Consider the following 17,187-nt stretch of genomic DNA (forward strand, 5'->3'; position numbering starts at 1 on the left):
TCCCAGGCCAGAGCTTGCTTTAAAGGGCAGTGATGTTCCATCTTAAGTTTTGGTTGATAGTTTAGGTGATACTTGGCTTTGTGGACCTGCTTCTTTGCTTTCTTCTTTTGGTTTATGTTTTCTGGATTTCTGTCTTCTCTTCCGGGCCAAAAAGAATCCTCGCTAAAGGGATAGTTTGCTCTTGGACAAGGCCAGGACTTGGGAATTGACAAATAGAAAAATGTATGTATTTAACAACAACAAAAATTTTTTTTCAGTCCTGTTTACTAACAAGATTTTCTCATGACAGACTGGATACAGTCCACTGAAATGTTTTGCTTGGATTATGTAATGACTTGCTTGATTTTTTGTTTTAGGTAACTTTTATTGGAGTACAGTTGCTTTCCATTGTTGTGTTAGTTTTTACTGTACTAACACAGAGTGAATCAGCTATAATGCTCCTGTTTTAGTCTCTTAGTCATGTTCAGCTCTTTGCGACCCCATGGACTGTAGCCCGCCAGGCTCCTCTGTCCTTAGGATTTGTCAGTCAAGGATACTGGAGTGGGTTGCTGTTTCCTTTTCCAGGGGATCTTCCCTACCCAGGGATCAAACCCAGATCTCCTGCATGGCAGACAGATCCTTTGCCGCTGAGTCATGGGGATAGCCATATAAATATATCCCCCATTTTTTGGATTTCCTTCCCATTTAGGTCATCACAGAGCACTGAAAAGGGTTCTTTGAGCTGTACAGTAGGTCTTGTTTGGTTTTTTTAGGATTACATAATGGTTTTTAAAAGTTGAACTTGTTGCTAATATTTTAGTCAGGCTATTTCACATGAAATTGAGGACTTCTGGCCTATCTTGGGTAACCAAAAGACTGGGCGATTTCAGGGTCATGTTCCTGGCTGGTTAACAAGAGGCTGCAGGCCAGTGGCAACACCCCCCTCCGAAAGGGCACTCTTGCTGCCTTTGTCTCTCCTGCGTGTCCCTTGCCCTGAGCCGTGGAGTTGGTGTTCTGTGAATCATGGGATCTGAGTCAGAAGGTGTGATCCTTCCTTTTCAAAGCTTGCTAGTTAATTTGAGAGCAAGGGTTGTGTGTAGCAGGTAAGCGAAGACATGAAATGCTGTAGGAACACAGAGGACTATGATGTCATTTTGGGAGCTGAGCCTAAGGAACAGCCGCAGAGAAAAAATCAGCAGCTGTTTGAGGAGGGGCAGCCTCAGGAGAGGGGACGGGGCTGGGGGAGTTCAAACCGAAGTCTTCATTCTCCTCTCCTAGCCAGTGATGGTGTCAGGAGTGCACCACAAGCTGAACAGTGAACTCTGGAAACCGGAGTCCTTCAGGAGGGAGTTTGGAAACCAGGAAGTTGACCTCGTTAACTGCAGAACCAATGAAATCATCACAGGAGCCACAGTCGGAGACTTCTGGGATGGCTTTGAAGATGTTCCGAGTATGTATTACAGACCCTTGAAGGGGCTGAGGGTGTGAAAAGGGTGGGGGTGGGTGGGATCAGGAGCAGCAGGAGCCGACTGTCCTTCAGTGGGAGCAGCATTATTTTCTGTGAGTCTGGAGTTTAAAATTTCTGTTTTACCTCCTCCTCCCCTTTCTTTTTACAGATTCTGTGTGTTTGAACAGAGGCAGATTCTCTTGGTATTTCCTTTGAAAGTGAGATTTTAGTCACCTCTTCTTCAGGTGACACCCTATCTGTCCTGTGACAGACATGTGCCCAAAGGCGAGGGGCGGGAAAAACAGAACCAGGGCTTGTGCCTCCAGGGTGGTGGTTTTATGTAGCTTTGCTATTTAACAAGAAGATTGTCAGTATGTTTAACACGACAAGCTGAGCTGAAAGTGCCAAAGAATGAATAGTTTTCACACAGCTGAGCCTGGTTACTGCCTCCTCACTTGGGCAAGGGGGACAATGGTGGTCAGGGGGCCATGTTTCCAGTGCTGAGGCTGGCGCTTTATGTGACTGGCCAGTCAGTAACGTGTTTGTTTACAAGTGCTCTGTGAGCCCCAGCACCTGTCATCAGGCTCCCGCCTCCTCGAGAGGGTTTGGCCAGTTCATTCTGTAGACTCTCAATTCAAATTTGCTCATTTTTCATTCTTATTCTTTTAAGGCATACCGTTACCTTGTAATCTCTTGCTTCCTTTGTGCCTGTTACTCACATTTACAGGTTATGGCCCACACTTTGAACAGACTTTATTACCAGGTATAGCTGACTTTAAGTAGAGTGGGATGGGGGTTTCCACACATGAAGGTTAAGGTGGAGTTTCAGACGTTAGATGTTTACCTGGGAATCAAAGTCTATGAAATGAAAGAGGAGGCAGGTGCAGTGTAGAGTTAGTGAATCCTTGGCACACCTGCCAGGGAGCTCTGGAGCAAGTGTTGCCCCTCATGGTCTCAGACTGGGCTAAAGTGAGGAAGAGTTAGGGCCTGTATCCCCTCACCTCTCTCAGGCCCTGGGAAGAGCAAGACCTGGCAGGGCAGCTCTCTGTGGCTGAGGCTGACCACAAAGCTGTGAGGGCAGCAGGTCCTTTGAAAGGGGATCTTGTTGTCATTCAGTTGCTCAGTCATGTCCGACTTTTGTGACCCCATGGACTGCAGCATGCCAGGCCCCTCTGTCTTCTTTTGTCTTCCCTGAGTTTTCTCAAACTCAGGTCCATTGAGTCAGTGATGCTGTCCAACCGTCTCATCCTCTGTTGCCCCCTTCTCCTCCTGCCCTCAGTCTTTCCCAGTATTAGGGTTTTTTCCAGTGAGTTGACTCTTCACATCAGGTGGCCAAAGTTTTAGAGCCTCAGTATCAGTCTTTCCAGTGATTATTCAGGGTTGGTCTCCTTTAGGATTGACTGGTTTGATCTTGCAGTCCAAGGGACTCTCAAGAGTCTTCTCCCAACACCACAGATCAAAAGCATCAATTCTTTGGTGCTCAACTTTCTTTATGGTCCAACTCTTACATTCCTATATGACTACTTAAGAAACCATAGCTTTGACTAGAGGGACCTTTGTCGGCCAAAGGGGATATAGAGGCACACATACCACAGTGTGCGTTCCAGTTAGGCCTGGGTTCAGATCCTGACTCTTGATATGTACTTGCTGTGTATGTGAACTTGCTAATTTCATTTTTCTAGGGCTCACACTTCCTCATGCCTACAGATGGTTAAGGTGCCTCAAAGTCCATGGCAGCCTGCCTTTTCCATATTGATCATTCTTCTGCCCAGACGCCAGCACACCACCCACACTGAAATGTTGCTGATGTTCAGAGCAAACCCTGTAACCTGTATTTTACTGTGTTTGTTGTGCACTATTTAAGTTAGATTATGAGAAAGTACTTGGTTGACCATCAAACACTTGTATACAGACATTAGTCCTCAAGAATATAGGGTTTGAAGTCAAGCCTGGGTTCCAGTTTCAGTTCTTACTGCTTAATAATGGATGACCTCAGTCATCTTTCAGTCAATTGATCTCAGTCAATTTCCTAGTCCAAAATTAGAAATATTACGTAGTGCCAGGAGTCACTGGGATATTGGATTGAGTTGTAAGAACTAAATGGTTTTAAAACACTTAGCAGAGACTAGAACACAGTAAGAGGTGTGAAATAATAGTTATCATTACTGTTAATCATGATGAGTCATGGCTATAAATCATAATTTCAGCCTATCTTTTTCAGTTAGAGGTTCTTGGTTCCTTGACATGACCTGCAATGGTAATTGTCTATTACAGGAAAATAGTCCGACTAAACCCTCTATGTATCATCCAGAAGATGGGGTCGGGGCGGGATTGGAGGGTGGTTGAGTGGGCCCACTGTCTCTGGACAGAACATCAGGTTGCTTCAGTCTCTCTGAGCAAAGGAAGTCATTTCTATTTCATGCTGGCCTCAGAAAACTGGGGTTTCTAGACATCTGTGACCTTTGATTGTTAAAGTGCTGTGCTGTTTGTTATTTGGGAAGCTGCTTGCTTCTTCTGGAATACTGTATAGGAGGAGACCGGATCTATCAAAACACTACCTATGTAACATGGACAAAAGGGAGCTGCTGAAATCTCAAAGAAGCAGTTTGAGACAGGGCTCTCAAAGAGAATTCAGAGAAGACAGGGCTGTAATACAAATTAGTCAGTGATCTTTATTTTACTTCCTTGCTGGGTGTAATGGATTTCTTGACACTGAATAAATAAAATGGTTGGTAATTTGCAGGATGTGAATGTTAAAGTTAATATTTGTATATCAAAAGAAGAGAGACGAAAGGTAAAGGAGAAAAGGAAAGATATATCCATCTGAATGCAGAGTTCCAAAGACTAGCAAGGAGACATAAGAAAGCCTTCCTAAGTGATCACTGCAAAGAAATAGAGGAAAATAATAGAATGGGAAAGACTGGAGATCTCCAAGAAAATTAGCGATACCAAGAAAACATTTCATGCAAAGATGGGCATAATAAAGGACAGAATGGAGCAGAAGCAGAAGATACTAAGAAGAGGTGGCAAACAAAAAGATGTTAATGACCCAGAAGACCACAATGGAGTGATCACTCACCAAGAGCCAGACATCCTGGAGTTCGAAGTCAAGTAGGCCTTAGGAAGTATCACTATGAACAAAGCTAGTGGAGTTGATGAAATTCCAGCTGAGCCATTTCAAATCCTAAAAGATGATGCTGTGAAAGTGCTACACTCAATATGCCAGCAAATTTGGAAAACTCAGCAGTGGCCACAGGACTGGAAAAGTTCAGTTTTCATCCCAATCCCAAAGAAAGGCAATCCCAAAGAATGTTCAAACAACCACACAATTGCACTCCTCTCACACACAAAATAATGCTCAAAATTCTCCAAGCCAGGCTTCAACAGTACGTGAACCAAGAACTTCCAGATGTTCAAGCCAGTTTTATAAAAGGCAGAGGAACCAGAGATCAAATTGCCAACATCTGTTGGATCATAGAAAAAGCAAGAAAATTACAGAAAAACATCTACTTCATTGACTATGCTAAAGCCTTTGTGTGGATCACAACAAACTGTGGAAAATTCTTAAAGAGATGGGAATACCAGATCATCTTATTTGCCTCGTGAGAAATCTGTATACAGGTCAAGACCAACAGTTAAAACCAGACATGGAACAACAGACTGGTTCCAAATTGGCAAAGGAGTACGTCAAGACTGTATGTTGTCATCCTGCTTATTTAACTTATATGCAGAGTACATCATGAGAAATGCTGGACTGGATGAAACACAAGCTGGAGTCCAGGTTGCTGGGAGAAATATCAATAACCTCAGATATGAAGATGACACCACCCTTATGGTAGAAAGCAAAGAGGAACTAAAGAACCTCTTGATGAAAGGGGAGGAAAAAAAAAGAGGAAAAAAAGAAAAAGACCTCTTGGTGAAAGAGAGTGAAAAACCTGGCTTAAATCTCAACATTCAGAAAACTAAGATCATGGCATCTGGTCCCATCACTTCATGGCAAATAGATGGGGAAACAATGGAAAGAGTGACAGACTTTATTTTCTTGGGATCCAAAATCACTGTAGATGGTGACTGTGGCCTTGAAATTATGACACTTGCTCCTTGGAAGAAAAGCTATGTCCAACCTAGACATCGTATTAAAAAGTAGAGATAATACTTTGCTGACAAAGGTTCATATAATCAAAGCTATGGTTTCTCCAGTAGTCATGTATAGATGTGAAAACCGGACCATAAAGAAGGCTAAGTGCCTTGGAATTGATGGTTTTGAACTATTCAGATGGCGTTGGAAAAGACTCTTGAGAGTCCCTTGGACTACAAGAGATCAAACCAGTCAATCTTAAAAGAAATCAGTCCTGAATATTCACTATAAAGACTGATGCTGAAACTCCAATATTTCGGCCACCTGATGAGAAAAGCCGACTCATTAGAAAAGACCCTGATGCTGGGAAAGATTGAAGGCAGGAGGACAAGGGGACGACAGAGGATGAGATGGTGAATGGCATCACCAACTCAATGGACATAAGTTTGAGCAAGCTCTGGGAGTTGGTGATGGACAGGGAAGCCTGACGTGCTGCAGTCCATGATGTCGCAAAGAGTCAGACACGACTGAGCAACTAAACTGAACAAAATGTGTCAGGTTAAAGATTTTGCAGAGACAAATACACTTTATTTGTATTGTTAGGGCATAAAGTGCTAATTTGCCATTGATTTTGATCTATTTCCGAGTTATGAATAGTAACAATTCAGTAATTCTGGTTACCTTTCAGACCGCTTGAAAAATGAAAAAGAGCCAATGGTGTTGAAACTTAAGGACTGGCCACCAGGAGAAGATTTTAGAGATATGATGCCCTCCAGGTACGATTATGGGGAGGGGAAAGAGATGGTCCTTTTCTTGAGAGATGATGTTCCTGGTGAGATGAAGACGTTACTGACTTTTAAATCTGGCTCACTAATGAAAATCATCTATGTTTCCCTGTGGTGCTCCGCCAGAGAAGAGGCTGACTCAGGCATGCATGCACTCATTTGTAGGCAGGAGTGAGATCAGGCATGTTAGGGTTGGGTAGAATATAGTGACATTGCTTAGACAAGAGAACGGAATAGCTCGATCCGTTTTCCTGATTTGTGCTTGAACCTTGAATCCTCAGAACTAAAGAATAATATATTCCTTAGTATTACTTCATATCAGGAAGTTTTTGCTCAAATCTTTTGTCTGCAGTGTTCTAGATTATTTTGATATATCTGTGTGCTGTAGGAGAGAAAGAATACTTTGCTTATAAGCACTGCAATTCTAACCTTAAATGTTTTTTTCATTTATATTGAAGTACAGTTGAATTACAATGTTGTGTTATTCTACTATACAGAAAAGTGATTTAATTATATGTATGTATATATATATACACCCATTCTTTTTCATAATCTTTTTCATTGTGGTTTATCATAGGATATTAAATATAGTTCCCTGTGCTATACAGAAGGACCTTGTTATTTATCTGTTCTATATTTACCAGTTTGTATCTGCTAATCCCAAACTCCCAATTCAACTCTCTCCCACCCACCTCTGCCTTGGCAACAACCAGTCTGTCTGTGTCTCTGATTCTCTGATAGGTTCATTTGTGTCATATATAGATTCCACATATAAGTGATTAGAAATGCAAGCTTATTTTGCAAATTCATTGTCTTCTTGTTCTAGATTTGATGATCTGATGGCCAACATTCCACTGCCTGAGTACACAAGGAGGGACGGCAAACTCAACTTGGCCTCACGGCTGCCAAACTACTTTGTTAGGCCAGATCTGGGTCCCAAGATGTATAATGCTTATGGTAAGAAAGAAATGGCCCAACTTGAAAAGATTATTAACAGAAGTAAAACACGTTAAAATATTTGTAACATTGGTTTTGGGGGAGGGAGAGAAGATGTCTGTAATCCTACCCCTTAACATAGCAGTGGTCTTCATTATTGCTTATTTCCTTTCATTCCTTGGCCACGTGTATGTATATTTCCCTTTCTTAATTGCAGTTGTAGGACATATGCCATTTTTTAATAAAAATTTTCCCTTACACTTCATATTATATAGGAATATTTTTACATATTGCTCAGTGGTTTTTAGTGTGATCAGTTTTGATGGTTGCATTTGATGGTACGTCATTTAATGAATGTCAGTTTATTCATTGTTTTAATGTTGCTGGACATTTAGGTCAGTCTGCTGGAATTTCAGCTGTTTTAACATCAGCTGCACTTAAATGCAGTGTTCTGTGCTGGTGGGTAGTATTCAGTTATTTAAGTTAGTATTAAACATACTCTTTGAATTTGTATTTCATTGTTATTCCTTCCTCACGTAATCTCAACTCCAGTGTCTCAGACTCAAGGGTGGCAGACCAGAGTCTTTGGCATCTTTGCCATGTTCTCCAGACACCGTTGGAGTGGGAGTGAGGGCTTGGACCTCAGCCCCCAATTCTTTTCTTATGGTGGAGTCTGCCCGGGAACCACCCGGAGTGAGGTCAGGGAACAGTCCCAGAGAGGCCTTTATTTTGGGGAGTTCCCACAGTCCAGGTGCCCAAGATAGTTCTGCCAGGGTGGACTGAGAGGTGGTCTGGGGAGAGGACACAGCTGGCAGTATCCCATTTCCCCTTACTCTTCAGGTCTCAGTTTAGAGAGCTCTGCCTGTGTTGGGGGGCAGCAGCCTGTTCTGCAGCTATGCTACCTTCCCCTGAGCCTTTCAAAGCAGCTGGATGGCTGGGATCTCAGGGTGTGTTCTGCTTACAATGAGAATTTACAACAAATTTACATGAAAGCAAATGGTGTATAAATCATGTTATATCATGATTATCCAGGTCTAATAGAAATTAGAAAGCTATATAAGGTAGAAGTGGTTACCTGAGATGTTTTTAAATAAGTCTATTTATTTGGTTTAAATAGCTTGATAGAGGTCTTTTCCTCCTAGATACCAATTGATAGATGGCATTGTCACTCTATAATAGCTTTTCCTATCAAAACTGTTCTATTCAGAGTGACCAGTTAGGGGTGGAAAAATGTGTTCATTTTCAAACACCTTCAACCTTATGATAAACCTCATTAATGAGCAGTCATTTTTCAAAAGTTGGGTGACTGAGCAGTGACTTCTCCATGAGACAGAGTGGAGTGAAAGGCTCTTTAGGAAGATCATAAGTCAACCTCTCTCCAGCTCCACCACCACCAGCAGTTTTACAAATAGGAACCAGGACTTGAGGATGATAGAGGGGACATTGACCTGACTAGGAAACCCAAGGGGCGTCTAGTAACAGGTCTGGGACTAGGTCTTAAGTCTCCTAATTTCCAGGCTTGAACCAGTCTCCAGCCCCAGTGGTCTGTCACGTAGCAGCCCCTACTGTGTCTGCTTATGTTCTTTGCGTGAAAGTCTATGGCATGTTTTGTTTCAGGATTTTCTATTTTATAGGAATTCTTTCCCTGGGACCATTGTTTTTGGTTCCACTGGCCAAACCAGCAAGCAGCTTTGGATATCGCTCTGAGACATGTTCACCTTTCTTCACTCCTCCCAGCTCCATCTGCTTCCTTCTGCTCCCAGTGTTAGGCCACATCCTGACATTTGTGCTTATCATATCCTTACATTTATAATTTTACCATAGATTTGTATTACTGCAGAATGTTCTTTCAGTATTTAACCTACTTTTGAGCTTTATATGAATGGAATCAGACTTAGGGATATTCCTTCATGTCATCATTAATTGTCATTAGTTAAATGACAATTGTCATTAATAACTTCATTTAATTCAGTTGCCACCTATCACATTGCTTTTTTTCTTCTCAGATTATACTTGTTTACTTTTTTTTTTTTTTTTTTTTTTTTTAATTATTTTATTAGTTGGAGGCCAATCACTTTACAACATTTCAGTGGGTTTTGACATACATTGACGTGAATCAGCCATATAGTTACACGTATTCCCCATCCCGATCCCCCCTCCCACCTCCCTCCCCACCCGACTCCTTAGGGTCCTCCCAGTGCACCAGGCCTGAGCACCTGACTCATGTATCCCACCTGGGCTGGTGGTCCGTTTCACCATAGATAATATACATGCTGTTCTTTCAAAACATCCCACCCTCCCCTTCTCCCACAGAGTTCAAAAGTCTGTTCTGTACTTCTGTGTCTCTTTTTCTGTTTTGCATATAGGGTTATCGCCACCATCTATCTAAATTCCGTATATATGTGTTAGTATACTGTAATGTTCTTTATCTTTCTGGCTTACTTCACTCTGTATAATGGGCTCCAGTTTCATCCATCTCATTAGAACTGATTCAATTGTTTACTTTTTACTATAGAAAATTAAATGCACTGAAAACCTGAATCTAGGACAGTGACTTCCCATGTACTCATCTCCCAAGTTACAACCACTCTCAGACTTTTTTCCCATAGTTGTTTCCTTATTTCCTGTCTTCATACTTTTTTCCTTTACTCTTTGAAAGAAAATCTCATATAGCCTATGATTTTGTCCAATATTTAATGCTTTACTCACTCCTAGGGCTGGCATTTCAGCAAACTGGAAAGAAGGGAAACTGTAACTGAGTCCCAGGGCCATGATCCCAGGTTGAAATGATAAGGTGTTGGCTCCTGTGTGTATGGCTGCTCCTAAACCACAGGCCCCTGTGAGCCAGAGAGAAATTCCTTGGCCTCCAAACAAGATAGGGCTTAAGTTGCAGGGCCTGGCAGGTTAGAAAACAGCCTTGGCTTGCCCATCCTGAGCCATGCTTGGCTCTGTGCCCAGTCAAGAAGCAGTGTCCTCATGTCAGGATGGGGATGCAAGGTAACCGCCGGGCTTGACAAGCCTCAAGGTGAATGCTGAGCAAATGGGCCTTCTCCTGAGGGAAGAGATTAGTCTCCTTTATGAGCACCAGCATGGACCTCATGCTTTGGCTCGTGTGTGCGTGCTAAGTCGCTTCAGTCACTTCTGACTCTGTGTGACGCCATGGACTGTAGCCCGCCAGGCTTCTCTGATCATGGGATTCTCCAGGCAAGAATACTGAAATGATTTGCCATGTCCTCCTCCAGGGGATCTTCCCAACCCAGGGATCGAACCTATGACTCTTTATGTCTCCAGCATCGGCAGGCGGGTTCTTTACCACTAGCGCCACCTGGGAATCCCCTGCTCTGGTTTAACCTCTTCCACAGCTGAGGGATCCAAGTGTGACTGAGTACATAGTCATTTGAGGTCCTAGCTTTCTGTGTTTGGGGCAGGGGTAGAGAGGTGTTCTGTTAGAATCCCCATCTTATGTCTTACCCCAGAGTCCTCGGCTGTGACAACCAAAGCTTGAAAGCTTGAGCTCGCCTGGTTGAGCAGACATCCTTTTGGCAAATCTCAGCCTCAGTAGTCCACATTACCGTCCTGAGTCCTACTTTCTAATGTTGACTTTCTTTTGCCAGCATATTGGCTCGTTTTTAAAAAGCCCTTTTGTCCTTTTTTTTTTTAATTTCATCCATATTTTATTTAAATTTCATCCAGATTTTCAGGTATTTTGCCTATCACCAGAAACTAATATTAGGACTTGGTTTTTTATTCTTACAAAAGTAAACGTTTAATATTTATTCAAAGTTGAAAGGATAAAATAACTTAATATTGAATATTGTTCTATTATTCTTCCTTGCTTAGAAAGGTAGATTTAAAATTTTGTGGCCAAGTATTCCAGGGAGTGGGAAAGACTGTGGCACCCTGTGCTGTTTCAGTAAATTTCAGGCTTTTCTGCCTGCAGGATTAATTACTCCAGAAGATCGGAAATATGGCACAACAAATCTTCACCTAGATGTATCTGATGCAGCTAATGTCATGGTCTATGTGGGAATTCCCAAAGGACAGTGTGACCAAGAAGAAGGTAAGGTCCTAAGCATAAAAAAAGTGGGGCTTACTCTCTGAGCTGGAACATACGTAGTCTGATATTTGCCTTCTCTTGCTCCAGAAGTCCTTAAAACCATCCAAGATGGAGATTCTGATGAACTCACAATAAAGCGATTTATTGAAGGAAAAGAGAAGCCAGGAGCTCTCTGGCACATATATGCTGCTAAGGACACAGAGAAGATACGAGAATTTCTTAAAAAGGTGTGCTCCCTACCCTATGGCATGTGAAGAGAGAAGCATGCAGAACGGCAGTATTATTAATTACTACATGTCGAGACCTGACTGGGTCACTGACAAATAATCACAACCTCAAACTTTAAACCTGTGCATCTCAGATTGGGTAGGCTAAAGCTGGTTTCTAAGGATCATTGGTTTCTAGATTATTAGGCTCACATCTTTGAAAAGGGGGGAACTTGTTTTGTTTGTCATGTCTGTGTTTTATGTTCCAGTGAATTTGAAGGGTTTTGTGCTCTGCCTTTACCTTCATGGTAGTTCCTCTGATCATCACATAGTATCTGTTTTTACAGCCCTAAAAACCTAAGCCCTTCAGAAACCCATGTATCATTTCTTCACCCATGATAGCTGTCTTCCAAGTTACTCAGGTCTCTGTTGTCTTTGTCCACCCTACGTGGCCATCAACTTATGAAGGGTCATGGGAGAGGTATACTGGGACTTTGACGATCCCAGGATTCCAGTAGTTAGGTTATTTGGCAAGGGTTCTGTGTGGAACCCTTTGTTCTAGACACAGATGGGCATGTTCAGTTTTTAACCTGTTCACCACTGAGGCTGCTAGTTTTAGTGTAGATATTTATGGCCAGTACTCTTCATTTGTTCATGAGGAATGGATATTCATGGTAGCCTGATGCCAAGTAAGATCCTTAACCAGTGTTTCCTTCAGTCAAGGTGTCTTTTGCTAAGGATAACTTGGTTCTTCAGAGGACCTGCTGGTCACCATGTTGTTCCTTTGATAGGGTCACACTGAGTCTGTGCTGCCCAATACTGGTCTAGAATAAACAGGTTTCTCATCTGTAGCCATCTTTGGGACTATTTCATAACTCAAATTGTTAAGTGTATTAGAGGTTTTTAAGAACTGCAGGGCAATAAATCTACTTATAAGGAGCTTGAGTCTATTTACATTCAAAAGTCTAGGCCAAAATATTGTCCAGACACAGTATTTACAAAAATAATGCAGACTGCCAGTCGTGGTTTATAGGAAATGACAAAGGAAGCCACATTTTCTTTCAGTCTCCTCTTGGTTCGTTCAGTTATTGTCTTTGAGTACTATTTTCTTTTTCTGCCAGCCAGGGCTTATGTTATGGAATGTATTCTAGGTGTCAGAGGAGCAAGGTCAAGAAAACCCCGCCGACCACGATCCCATTCATGATCAGAGCTGGTATTTAGACCGATCATTGAGGAAGCGTTTGCAACAAGAGTATGGAGTTCAAGGCTGGGCTATTGTGCAGTTTCTTGGAGATGTGGTATTTATCCCAGCAGGAGCGCCACATCAGGCAAGAACCATGACTGTACTCTTTATTCTCCATACACTGCTGATGTGGCTTGTGTTACCGATGTGTCTTCTTGTTTTCCAGGTTCATAACTTATATAGCTGTATCAAGGTGGCTGAAGATTTTGTTTCTCCAGAACATGTTAAGCACTGCTTCTGGCTTACTCAGGAATTCCGCTATCTGTCACAGACTCATACAAACCACGAAGATAAATTACAGGTAAAAATACTGTGATCCCGGGCATTCTCTGACTCTGGCTTCATGGCCCTTTATCAGTGAATGTCCATCCATACCAAGCTGTAGAACAAGGAGCATATGATTGAAGCCCTCCGCAGGGCCCAGTTCAAATTCCCTGACTGCGAGAAGATCCATCCACATCTCCAAAAAGTAGGGATTTACTAAGTTTAATGCGGATGAATTTGAAAACATAGTTGCAGAAAGCAGCTCATCCCAGATCACTGTAGAGTCAAATACATCCTTAATCATGGGCCCCTGGACAAATGGCGGGCCCTGCACTCAGGAGAACCTTGGTGCTGTCCCCTCCTTACTCATGCCCACCAATAAATCCTCATTTCCTGTCAACAAAAAACATAGTCCATGAACTTGGCCATATCACACTAGGTAACAGTGAGTTGATGAACTGGCTGGTTCTAATACCTACTTAGGCAAAGGAGGAATAAACCAGAAGGGAATCTCACTTTGGTTTAGAGGCTTGCAATAGTGAATTATCTAAAACATGTGATTTCATTTAGAAAACTAGGGACATATATAAACCCTGAAAAAGAGAGCTGTACCCTGGGACTTGCTTTTCTCTGCACTCAGTGAGGGCAGGGCCACATAGGATCAAAGCCTCTGGAAGGGGGAGAATGAGCTTTTCAGTTCTTCAAAGGAGGCATGGGTTTAAAATGTGTATAAAAGCCTCAAGGATCTCAGGGACCTTTCAAGTATTATTAATGTTTCATATTGAATTTTGAGTCTTAAGTTCCGAGAGCATGGTAATAAACTTGGTAGGGGGAAAGTTTATTCTCAGTTGACAGATTTTAAAGTTAATGGTAAACTGACCATATTTTCTCTCATTTCAATCAGGTGAAGAATGTTATCTACCATGCAGTAAAAGATGCGGTGGCTATGCTGAAAGCCAGTGAATCCAGTTTTGGCAAACCCTGAGGGTCCCAGAGGAGCCTTAGCCCTGCACATTGGAAGTGAATTACTGGCAGCTGTTCAAACTCTTCAGGCAGGATTCCTGTGGACTTTGAGACTCATGTTACCTCATCTTCTTTTTTAAACTGTACCCACCTGGTAAGGGGGTACTCTGTCTAATGTATATTTCAAGTGTTTACAGACACTAAATGTGTATATGTAGTAACTATTTACAGAACATGCATCCTTTAAAACTGTGACTTCTCACCTAGTGCAGAGCTTCTACCCAACTGTAAAAACAGAATCCCTTCTCAATTCTGGAACAACATCTGCGGTTACTCCCCAGCTGTGTGGTTGGACAGTTTAGTCAAATGGATTATAACTCTTAGGAACCACCACACAGTTGATTTGGGTTGTGTTTTGTTGTATCTGTCTGAGTACCCTCTCCCCCAGCCCTTAGGGTTCAGAAGAACAGTGGAGGAAGCGACCACCAACAGTGCAGTTCTTATACTGTATTGCATTAGGAATGGCATTATATAGCAGAAGTCAACTACTGTACAATTCTTGGGGTTAACCATCTTTAGTTAAATGGAGTTTTAATTTAAATTGAAGCTTTGCTAATTTTAAGTGTTAAGCATTTTGCATTAAAGTATTCATATAATGTTTTGACTCAGTTTATTGGCATTATTCTCTGGTTGCAGAGTCAACACACATTTCATCTGTGTTAACAAGTGTAAGAGTTTACGCCAGGAAGTCGTCTTAAAAGCCCAGAAATTCAATGCTATAGTAATTTCTGAGTGGGTATTACAGTGCTCACATGGAAACAAGTTCCTCCCCAGCCAAGTGGAAACTCCTGTCACATTTTTGTAAAGAAATACTGCTGATTAACTAACTTTAGAAATGAGAATTAACCGAAAAACCAAATGGTGACTAGCTAAATGATTCTAAAAAGTTAAGAGGTCAAAATACTTTGTCTCTCTTCTGACCCTTTATAATTGAAGAGTTTACAAAAGAAAGTGAAATTATTAGAAGTTTTAAAACTGTAGTATCAAAAATAATCACCTCTATGAAGAAAGGAAATTCATAAAGAAGCCAGTTTTCTCTACCTTGTTGATTCTCCTAGACAGCTCTAGCTATACTGAAATGAATTAAATTGAAATCAAATAACATAGACAAGGCCTGGAGCCTGGGTTTTTACCTATGAGCTCAGAGTGGTAAATCAAAGATGCATACCTAATGCCAACCCACCTCAAGCCAAAATCTTTAATGGATGAACTTTCAAAAACAAAGTTTTCTGAAAAGAATAAATGGAAATATCTATTAGTGGGAAACATCTTCCCTGGGAATGTCTTACGAGAAGCTCCTTTATACAGTTTTGGATCTAGAATTGGCACTGTTGATTAGAAATCTCCAATAGCCAAAAAAAGATGAAAAGTTTAATTTTCTACTGAAGTAGTCACCATCAAGCCAGACCTCAAAGGAATCCCAGAGATAGTTCCAAGGACTTATTACTTATAATTAGATGCGCTGTGCCCACAAATATAAAAATTGAAAGCTCCCATGAGCAAGAGTGAATGCAAACCTGCAAACTGCTATATTAAACCTGCAATGTTTGTAGATTCTGGAATGATCCAGTACTTTATATTCTGAAACATTTAGTATGCATGAAGAAATGGGTGTATGGGATATGATAAAAGAATGAGATTGCCAGAAATGACCAGATTGGGAAAGAAGATGAATAGAATTTACAGAAATGAGACACGATGACTAAAATTAGAAATTCAGCACATGAGTTAAGGAGCAGAAAAAAGTTCTTTTACAAACCAAAAGATTGGTAAAAAGATACAATACATCTTTGAGTAACAAGGAACTATAGAGAAATGTTTACTTACAAGACGGACAGAGGGAAGTACAGGTTTGACAGTAAGTCAGAGAATCAAGAGATTGGTGAGGGACGGGATAAGTCTAGACACCTAAAAATAATTTCCCTTGTTCATTACTGACATTTTCAGATAAAAACCAGAATTTCTTAGGAAAGAAAATTAACCCACATCATGATGCAAGAAAAAATGGTACACAAGGGAAATTGTAAAATTCCTGGATAACCTTAAGCAATTTTAACAGTATTTTTGTCCTCTAAAAGTTAAACAGAATTAACGTATGATCCAACAACTCCACTCCTAGGTTTAAACTCAAAAGAATCAAAAGCAAGGATTCAAGCAGATACTTGTACACTCGTGTTCACAGCAGCAGCATTCATAAGAGCCAAAAGTGGAAACAACCCAACAGGTGAACAGATAAGCAATGTGGCATTTATATATGGTCGGATATTTCTCAGTCTTGAAAGAAATGCTGACACCTGCTGCAACATGGACAAGTCTTGAAAATATGCTCAGTGAAATATGGCAGACACATAGAACGAGACACTGTATGATTCCACTCATATGAGGAACAGTCTTATTCCTAGAATAGAGCAGGAAGTAGAGTGATGGGTACTGGGGCTGAGAGGAAGGGGAAGTGGCAGTTACTGTGTAATGGGCACAGTTTCTGTTTGGGATGATGAAAAAATCCTGGGGATGGATAGTGGTGATGGTTGTCCAACATTGTGAATGTCCTTACTACCACTGAATTGTACACTTAAAAATGATTAAAATCATCAATTTTGTGTTATGTATGTTTAAAAAACCAAAATAAAAATTAACTCCCAAGTAGGAAAAACCTTTGGAGTCGAATGAGAAAATGACATTCTTATTTTCAGTTGATGAAAAAGGTAGAAGGAACAAGTGGGCCTTTTCTAAGTACAGCTTTCCCCCACTATTTGAAAGGAGAGGTTTCCTGTGAAACCTTTAACAAGCGTAGAAGCAAGTACCTTAGGACACATCTTGCTAACGGACACACAAAATAAGTCGACATCAAGCACAGGTGCTCAGACACAGCTCGTAGCTATGGCCCTGATGCGGAGTGTAGTTTTCTGTAAAGGAGCGTGGCAATGGCACTTCAACGGCTCCGCGTGTATGCTGCCTCTGTACAGCTTGTTGCAAAACAAACGCTGAATGCTGTTTTCACATTTTGCCTTTTTTTTTTTTGTAAAAGCAAAAAATCCTCTTCAGATTTCTTTGCATTAGCAAAACCAGGTACTAATGTAGGTGTTTCATAAATGTGAAGTAGTGTAAAGCAAACTTTCAAAAAGTGGGGGATAGGGACTTCCTGGTGGTCCAGTGGTTAAGACTCTGC

At 41.4% G+C, this 17,187-nt stretch overlaps 1 protein-coding gene across 6 annotated transcripts in view; it reads left to right on the forward strand.

Moving 5' to 3' along the window:
* Nucleotides 1-14,616, forward strand: part of KDM3A (lysine demethylase 3A) — a 55,831-nt gene extending 41,215 nt beyond the window's left edge. For all 6 annotated transcript variants that reach the window (XM_065929154.1, XM_065929151.1, XM_065929152.1 and 3 more), the window contains 8 exons: nucleotides 1,258-1,429; nucleotides 6,193-6,280; nucleotides 7,116-7,246; nucleotides 11,166-11,285; nucleotides 11,370-11,509; nucleotides 12,640-12,816; nucleotides 12,898-13,032; nucleotides 13,900-14,616. In XM_065929154.1, the coding sequence (XP_065785226.1) occupies nucleotides 1,258-1,429; nucleotides 6,193-6,280; nucleotides 7,116-7,246; nucleotides 11,166-11,285; nucleotides 11,370-11,509; nucleotides 12,640-12,816; nucleotides 12,898-13,032; nucleotides 13,900-13,980 (1,044 nt within the window). In that variant the 3' untranslated portion in view covers nucleotides 13,981-14,616. The remainder of the gene's footprint in view (nucleotides 1-1,257; nucleotides 1,430-6,192; nucleotides 6,281-7,115; nucleotides 7,247-11,165; nucleotides 11,286-11,369; nucleotides 11,510-12,639; nucleotides 12,817-12,897; nucleotides 13,033-13,899) is intronic.
* Nucleotides 14,617-17,187: the final 2,571 nt, after the last annotated feature.

Source organism: Muntiacus reevesi, chromosome 3, assembly GCF_963930625.1.
Source record: "Muntiacus reevesi chromosome 3, mMunRee1.1, whole genome shotgun sequence".
NCBI classification, from domain to species: Eukaryota; Metazoa; Chordata; class Mammalia; order Artiodactyla; family Cervidae; genus Muntiacus; species Muntiacus reevesi.